At 34.1% G+C, this 9,104-nt stretch overlaps 1 protein-coding gene and 1 pseudogene across 1 annotated transcript; both read right to left on the bottom strand.

Annotated features, from left to right (window-relative positions):
• Positions 1 to 1,086: 1,086 nt before the first annotated feature.
• On the bottom strand, positions 1,087 to 3,326 carry LOC117932392 (plasmodesmata-located protein 8-like). The gene is made up of 3 exons (XM_034853636.1): positions 2,545 to 3,326; positions 1,207 to 1,317; positions 1,087 to 1,126 (listed from the first exon to the last, which is right to left on the bottom strand). Exons 1-3 carry the CDS (start codon positions 3,320 to 3,322, stop codon positions 1,122 to 1,124), a joined length of 894 nt encoding a protein of 297 aa, XP_034709527.1. The 5' UTR covers positions 3,323 to 3,326; the 3' UTR covers positions 1,087 to 1,121.
• Positions 3,327 to 7,794: 4,468 nt separating this feature from the next.
• On the bottom strand, positions 7,795 to 8,867 carry LOC117932338 (annotated as a pseudogene).
• Between the last annotated feature and the right edge of the window lie 237 nt (positions 8,868 to 9,104).

Below are 9,104 nucleotides of genomic sequence, written 5' to 3'. Positions count from 1 at the left end.
CATCATAATCCAATGATTTAATATTAGGTTGGGGCCTCTCGGGAACTTGACAAGAGTGTGAACATATGAGGATGGATGAAATTAGAATATTATTAATGAAATATGATGACCTATAAAACAGTTTGGAGATGGCAAATTTTCAAATTGGTTGAAAGTGTCAAGGAAAGTGCTGAGACAGAGAGAGCGAGAGAGAGAGAGAGAGAGAGAGACTCTTGGTACCTTGACAAGAGTGTGAACATATATGAGGATGGATGAAATTAGAATATTATTAATGAAATATGATGACCTATAAAACAGTTTGGAGATGGGAAATTTTCAAATTGGTAGAAAGTGTCAAGTGCTGAGAGAGAGAGAGAGAGAGAAAGAGAGAGCCTCTTGGAAACTTGACAAGAGTGTGAACATATGAGGATGGATGAAATATGATGACCTATAAAACAGTTTGGAGATGGGACATTTTCAATTGGTAGAAAGTGTCAAGGAAAGTGCTGACACAGAGAGAGAGAGAGAGAGAGAGAGAGAGAGAGAGGTTTTGAGGCTTGAGGTTAAAGCCCCAACTGTGGTACCTTGGTAGCTTGGACTGGGCCTGGTAGGGGGCCTTTATTTGGGCCCTTAGACCTTAAATATTACCTTGGGGGGCTTCGTTTGTTGGGCTTGAGTGGTCTATTGAGTTAGTCCTTAGAATGTTCACTACTTGATTACCATGAAAAATGAGAAAGAAAAAAATATTGAAAATTTGAAGAAATAAAAAATAAAAAAGAAGGTGCGAGAAAAGTTTACTAAAACAATAGTATATAGTACTCATAAAGAAGGAAGACGTGGGTGTTGTTTGGACAGCATTAATGGGGAATATGATGAGCAGCCCTTTTGAAGAGGATATATATCAAGATTAGAATAGGAAGCAGCCACTTTATACTAGAAAGATAGAGCCATGCATTCACCTTTTTTCTGCACTGCCATATTAATTAATGTATTAACTTTCAAAGTAGATAACGCAGAAGCTGTCACATGAACAATAACAACACCAAAACATTGAGGGATAACCCTACACTTTTACTCCATTCAATAATATTCCAGAAAACCAATCAACCATGATGATATCTCATTCTCTCTCCATCATCTTCTCAACCTGCATCATAATATTCATCATGTTAAGATCAAAATGGAAATGGGAAATTTGAAACATGAGGAAAATTTTGAAGGATTTACCTAGTGCTCGACGTAAAAATGAGAGAAGAACGACGACAATGGCGAGGCCGGCTAACACCCCTACGATGATTGCTACTGTTTTTCCGACTTGGTCCTGGTTGGAGGAGGAATCTATACCAGCACAAAAGGAAAAGGAATGGGAATTAGTACTGTGGATAAAGATTGACAAGATACTAACCAATGCTCCCACTACCACAATTTGTTTGTCAATTCTTTAGTTCAAGTAGGTGTTTGCAGATGAAGTTTGCTTTTACTATTTGATGAGAAATAAAAGATGGGGATGGTCTAAGATTTGCATTTTGTGTTGGTGGCTTTGGGATGGTTGTTCTAAGATTCCATCTTTTCTTTTCCCTTTTTCCTACATTTTCTTGGCCACCAAACAAGCTTAAAGAAATAATTGATGGCTTGGTGCAAATCACTTTGTTGAAGTGTGGAATTAATTGGCCTACTCTTGTTGATGGTTTAATTATTAAGTTGAGTGAAGCAACACTTTCTGGATTCATCAAACAGTTGGTCTCGATATGATTGAAAACAAAAAGAAAGAAAAGAAAAGAAAAGAGAGACAAGATAAAGGAAGAGAGGAATTAATGTCAGCAAAAATGAAGGTGTGCCCAAAAGAAAGTTAAGTAAAGTGGCATTACCACCCCCATGATGCTTTACTTTATAAAAAGATTGCTTGTTGACTCTTAGGGCTTTGAATTTTTTCAAATGGGCTCTCCCTTTTCTATCTCAAAAACTCTGCCCCTCTTTATCAATTCACTATATGCATCAAAACCTGCAAATGCCCTCATATTTTACTCACTCAACAGGAAAAAAACATACCCTTTTTCCCTTTCTTTTTCTTCTCTTAATTTATCATTATCAAGAGGCTTATTTCTGTTTCTTTTTGCTCCTTCTAACCTTGTAAAACATCTATACCCTCACACAGGTGATAGATAGAGAATACCTAAGAGGTTAAGACAGATGTTTAAGGCTAATATGAAAAATTGTTAGGTATGCAACAATGCTGCAGTCTCACAAAAAATGCCTATTAAAAATGACTTTGTGATAAGTGTGTAAGACCAAAGATAATCCGATATCAATATAAGCCTCGGGATGTGTGAGATGGGTTAAGCCACACTATATACCACAGGATTGAACCACATAAAGACTATTAGCTTGACCTCATTAATAACCAGTTGGTTTACAGATGAGATGATTAAACCCTAGATACTAACAAAAAAATTGTATAATAAGGGGAAAAAATGCCCATAACCAATTGATTTTTGGATGAGATATTAAACCGTAGATACTAACAAAAATTTTTAAACAAGGGAAGAAAATTTTGGGGAGGAGTACCTGAAGAGAAATCATAGTAGCCAGAAGCCCAGTACCTAGCATAGCACTGTGACAAGAACACATCTGATGCAGAAGCTGATCCACACAGATTCTTCAGCTTTCCAACAGCTTCAGCAAGACAAGCAGAGCAATCACCTGAGCTCAAGTCCCCTAAACACTGGGCAAAACCTTCTACTAACCCTGAACTACTGACTCGAAACCCAGTTGCAGTCTGTAAGTCAGCAAGAACATCGTCCCTTCGCCTATAGAACTCCACATCATTGCTCACACTCTTACTACACTTCTTGTACATAAGGCTCGTATCCAGCCTCCCCAAGAAGTCCACATGCTCATACCTCACGTAACAGCCTTCCAGCTGCAAACCAGCCCCATAGGAGTACGGACAAACCAGACTTATTTGGCTAACTGCACTCTCAATACACCTTGAGCAGTCAGTCGTCTTCAAGTCGCCTCTGCACTGATACAAACCATACACGGCACCCTCCGTTGAGATTGAGCTGCCATTTCCCATGGCGAAGCTATTGTAAGAGGTCTGAGGGGCAGAGCTCACAACTGAGGCCAGTAAAGAATTGAGGCTGCCTTCAAAGGCTGAGTTTGGTTGGTACTTTTCTTGGGAACAGCCTGCGTAGATGAAGATGTGGGAGTCGACGAGGCGGCCATGGCTGTTGAGGGAGGAGAAGATGAAGAGAAGAGAGTAAAGTCTGAGTGCAAAGATGAAGATATTGTCAGTAGAGTGTGGTTGAAGGCTTCTCAACATTTTCTTCTTTAGCCTTCTCATCCAATTTTTTTTTTCTCTTGCTTGATTTTGGGTTTGGTTGGGCTTCTTTTTTAAAAAAGAGTTTTTCATGTGGAGCCTTCCCAAAGAAGAAAGGGCCCAGTTGGTCATCAATGGGCCTACTTGTGTGTGTGTGTGGATTATTATACCATCTTTTCTAAAAGTAGTACTTTCACTCGAGAATATTGTCATAAATATGAACAAACACCATTCCTTTTTAACCATGGTGAGGATCTGTGGGTTTATGGCCTTCAAATGATTTGGATTGTAAAGATGGTCAATGGACCTTTTTGTATCTGAGCCCAGCCCAATGTTAACTGGGCTAAGGAGACCAGCCCATGAAATAGGTGGACTAGAAAGGCTTGAATTTTGCGGTGCACGCACTGAGTGGGTGGATCCACCCATGATTATATTGTTTAATACTTTCATCTTCATCCAAGGGAGAATATGGCAATGGAAATGAAAATGATTTTCTAAAATATCTTCTTTTTTTTTTCAAAATAAAAAGTCACATATATTTCTTTTTGTTACCGTTGAAAATGTTATTGTTCGTTCCTCTCTAAATAATTTAACAAAATAATTTTCTATTTCACAAGAAGGAGGTTTTCCTTACGGAAGCAACACGATCTTAAGCAATTTTGAAAAACCGTGTATGAAGTTGACGTATCCTTACCCTTACCTTACTTGACATAAGACTAAGGAAGTTAGGAACTTTTGATGAAAGAGGCAATGAGGAAAGAATTGTGACTTTTCATAGCCATAATATGACAAAACTCCTTATAATATTAAACAACTTAAAATCAATTATTTTCATTCTTTTCTCTTTCCTCATAATTTCATAAATACTTCAATTGAATTCTTAATTTTAATTGTAATTTCAATTTCAATTATTTCCTTTCCTTTTTTTCCCCATTTCATTTTCTTAGAATTTAGTAAACACCCCATAAGGAGGTTTTCCTTACGGAAGCAACACAATCTTAAGCAAATTTTGAAAAACCATATATGAAATTGACGTACCCTTACCCTTACCTTACTCGATATAAGGTCGAGAAGTTAGGAACTTTTGACAAAAAAGGCGGCGAGGAACTAAACTCTGAAGAACGATGACTTTTCATAGTCGTAATATGATCAAACTCTTTATAATTATTAAATAACTTAAAATCAATTATTTTCATTTTTTTCTCTTTCCTCATAATTTCATAAATATTTCAATGAATTCTTAATTTATTCTAATTTCAATTTCAATTATTTCCTTTTCCTTTTTTTTCCTCCATTTCATTTTCTTATAATTTAGTAAACATCCCATAACAAGGTTTTCCTCACGAAAGCAATGCAATCTTAAGCAATTTTTGAAAAAATATGTATGAAGTTAACTTACCCTTACGCTTACCTTACTCGACATAAAGTCGAGAAGTTAGGAACTTTTGACAAAAAAGGCGGTGAGGAACTAAACTCTAACGATGACTTTTCATAATTGTAATATGATCAAACTCTTTATAATTATTAAATAACTTAAATCAATCATTTTCATTATTTTCTCTTTCCTCGTAATTTCATAAACATTTCAATCCAAATTCTTAATTTTAATTCTAATTTCAATTTCAATTATTTTCTTTGCCTTTTTTTTTCCTTTTCCTCCATGCCATTTTCTTAGAATTTAGTAAACACCCCATAAGGTAATGAAACTCAAGGCAAGTTTTAAATTTGGGTTCATCCAAACAAAGCCTAAACAATGAATGGTTGTGGACTCCTTCAAGTTTCAACTTCTCAAAATTTGAAGTGGCCCTCCTTTTCACAAGCCATCACTTGCACATCTTGATTGAGCAAAGACATCCCCAAATGGCATATCGGAAAGATAATTATCTCTTCGCCATTATTCCATGGAAGATGACACATTCTTTCCAAGCTCCAAACTCATCAAATTATCCTAACCACCCAATTAAATAAAACATTAATATACCACACCACCTTCCTAGTTCACACAACCCCCACCAGCCCAACCCTCTTTTCTAGGGCATAGTGGTGAAGGCTTGGCATGCGAGTCGATATTTCCTTCAAATGAAACCAAGTCCATAAGGTATGAAAATGGTTTTTTTTTTTTTTTTTCCCTTGTTTGTAATGGGTCCAATATAGAGCAACTTGTTATATTAGTTTTGTCTGATCTGTGTTGGGTGTTTATTTGTTTTTAATTAATTTAAATAGAACTTAAAACTAAATGTTATTTAATAGTATTAAGTATTAGATAGTTTGTTTTATAATATTTTATATCTGTTAAACATTAAAAATGAAAGAAAAACTAATATAGTACTTTTTCCATTTAGGAAAAATTGATAGTGTTTTGTTTTTTTGGCTTAATATAAAAAGTTAAAATATTTTGCTTTTTATATTCGGTTAAAAGTACCATATTAATATCAATCAAAATAAATAAACTAAACCTATTAATAACAATTTCACTTCAATTATCTTAATTGATATTTATATGTTAATTTTACCTTAATAAAAAAAATCAAATATTTTGATAATTTTTATTTAATTAAGAAACGCACCACCTAAAATCGTTTTTATATTTATATAATTATTATTCAAAATATTCTCTAAAAGATAATTAAAATATATTATCAAAAAAAAAAACCCTATTTTTAAAACAAATTGGTAAATGTTATTTTCTATCAAAAATTATTAAATACATTTTCAATCTTGAAAAGTCAAGTTTTTTTTTTAAGTATAGAAAATTATTCTTAAAAATATTTTTTGACAAACTCTTTTTAATTTAAAATAATTTTAATTATTTTTCTTCTCTTGTCCTTTCTCTCTCTATTTTCTAGGCTACACATTTTTCCACTTATTTTCCCCCAACAAACATGGAAAGTTTCGTGAAGGTTTTTCCATGTATGTATACAAGAGAGTCGTGTTTGACCAACTAAAGCCATGGATTGTGGGGTGGGTTTGGGGCATATCCAAATCGTACATTTTTTTAAGAGAGGGGGTTACATTCTACATTGTACATCAATAATGAGGTAAGGGAGGTTGAAGAAGAAGTGTCATTTTCCTCCCATCCAAACACTTTTCCAACAAGCAGAGAATTGATTGGTTGCAGCCTTGCAGGAATAGAACTTTTCTTTGCTTTCCAATTTTAATGATGAAAAGGGTTAAAGGCACTCTCCTCATCCTTTAAAATTATTTACTTGAACTTAGATTCCACTCTCACCATCTTATCAAATTATTAAATTATTTAATATTTTTTCAGTGGAATATCTTCAATTTTGTTTTCATAAATGGGAATAAGATGGAGGAAGAAATTATTCAAAGGAAAAAAAAGAAATAAAATATTAAAAGATCCAACTTATTTGGTTTTCGGAAAGTTTGAAGAAAAAACAAGAGATAAGTAAAATAATGAGAAAATATATAGAAAAAGAAAAAAATAAATTTAAAGATAATAAATTATTTTTAAATATTATTTTATCAATTTAAAATTTTTATATAAAAATCAAATAATTTAAAAATATAAAAAAAAATTGCTAATTTTAATTATATTTTTATATTTTATATTTTTTTTATATTGAACTTTAAATATTATAGGGATAATTTATATTAAATTCATAACAAATAGAAAACAAAATTGAGTGAAGATACGAGAAAGAAAGGTAGATAAGTAAAATGATAATTTTAATTCATGTTTAAAATTTTATATAATTTTATTTTTAAAATTTACCTTTGGTATAAGGAAAAAATAAAAATATTTTGAGTTCTGAAGTATTCACCTTCATTTATATTCATTTTTTTAATATTTTATTTTTATTTTCTTTAATTAAGCAAACAAAATAAATATTTTATTATGAAACATGACTCTTTTGGACAAAAACTTTAACACTTTAGGATAAAAAATTAATGATATAAAAATGTTAAAATAAAGTTCAATGCATGAAAATTATTTTTTCAAATATGGGTATCCCATTATTTAATTTTTTAATAATTTTAATAAAATATTTTTATTGAGAGCAGGGGTGATAGGGTATGTACCACATCAAGATCCCAAAATTGAACCATTCACACCTTCAACAATCACTAGTGGTGGGTGGGGACTCCTCTATTCACATATAGGAGTGATTCCCATCATAGATTCTCCACTACCACCACCATTTATGCCCGATTAAGACCCTTGTGGTCACCATGACTATTGCACACACATCTTCAACTATATCATAAAGTTTAACATTACTCAACTTTAAATTAAATTTAGAAAAAAAAAATCAATTTAAATAATTTTAATTCAATACTTCTCATTGGTTTAAAAAAACCTAATAGATGAACAATAAAATTAACATTAAAACTACGTGTATTTAAATAAAATTAATCTCTTAATAGTGGATTTGGGAGTTATTTTAGAAAGTATTTATAATATTTATAATATTTGAATAATGAAAAATTTAAATATTAAAAATATTAAAAAAAAATTCTATAATTACTATCAAACAGATTCTAATCTTATCGCTAATCAATTTATTAACGGCGAGGGTTCAAGAAAAAATCTTTACATATACTCACAACTAGTGTTACATCATGTATTAAAAAGAGAAAATGAAAATAAAATAAATATCAAGAAAAAAAAGGCTAAAACAAGATTACTAGCGAATCAATATCTTAATAATAAGTTTATCATCATCATCATCATCGTCAATAATGGCAACCAGCTGAGTAGTGCCGCCTCCACGTCATTTTTCGGCAGCCCTGACAGGCGGCGATCCTCGTCTGCACGCTCTCGAACTCCGATATCCGGCAAGGTATGGTGATGCCACCTGGGTGCTGAAACCCATACTCCTCCTCGGATTCTCTCAGCAACTCACCAAACAATGGGTGGTTGAAGTATATCACCGGCACAAGGACTCGCTGGAAGTCGCCGTCTTTTTGACCCACGTACACCGCCAGATGACCTTTCGGAACCGTCGCCGCTGGCATCTCCTTACCCACCGGAAGGTAACCGGAGAAACAAGCCGGACCCGGGTTCAACGAACATATCCTCTTGGCTTTGGTTTTGAGACGTTGACCCCAGTTGCAGAGGCGAGAAATGGTCTTGGTCTTGCCGGTCGATTGCCCGAGACGGTGGTACCCAGATGGGTTCGGCTTCGCCGGAAAAACCATCCGCAGAACTTGACGACCCGTTTTCCTAGTTTGAAGCCCCTGATCTTTCTCATGGTGTAAGTCTTTGGTGCGAGAGAAAAGTTCAGAAACTATAAATTACCAGAATTTTCAAAAGAAATGAAAAGGTATTTGGCTCAGGAGAAAGGCCATGGATCTGCAACAGACATGGTGAGACGGAAGAGAGTGAGACAGACTTCAGAGAGAGAGGTGGGGATGTTGGACATGTTGCTGATCACTAGGTTCGCAGAAGAAGTATCTCATGAAGATGTAATAAATAAAGTAAGCCACACCTTTTTGTCTTAAACCCTTTCTCTCCGTCAACACTTAACGTTGGCAGTGGAGGTGGCGTAGGTTGCGGCTATCGCGGCGGTGGCGGTGGAAGAGGAGAATATTGTGAGAGTTGAAACAAAGAGGAAGGTAGAGAGATTTATAGCGAGGCACACGGCTGTGATTTGGTCGGCACGCGTTGGAGACTTAGAACAGTATACGATCAAATAAGTCAAAGGTCAGCCGAAGTAACGGCCAGATGCGAGTTCCTGCGAAGATGAGTAGCCTGCCATTACAATTCTTATCTAATTAAAACAAACCATAAAGGAATAATTTCATCCGTACACATAGAATACTTTCTCAAATGGGCGGAAGAAAA

The sequence above is a fragment of the Vitis riparia genome, chromosome 15, assembly GCF_004353265.1.
Source record: "Vitis riparia cultivar Riparia Gloire de Montpellier isolate 1030 chromosome 15, EGFV_Vit.rip_1.0, whole genome shotgun sequence".
In the NCBI taxonomy this organism is placed as follows: Eukaryota; Viridiplantae; Streptophyta; class Magnoliopsida; order Vitales; family Vitaceae; genus Vitis; species Vitis riparia.
Note: the sequence above shows the minus strand (reverse complement) of the source record. Positions and strands in the feature narration are given on the sequence as shown.

What these genes read in the sequence shown, in the direction of transcription:
- LOC117932392 (XM_034853636.1), bottom strand. Translation starts at nt 3,322, where the DNA reads ATGAGAAGGCTAAAGAAGAAAATGTTGAGAAGCCTTCAACCACACTCT. An exon ending in CTACTATGATTTCTCTTCAG is followed by an intron (nt 1,318 to 2,544) that starts GTACTCCTCCCC and finishes GTGCTGGTATAG; the next exon opens with ATTCCTCCTCCAACCAGGAC.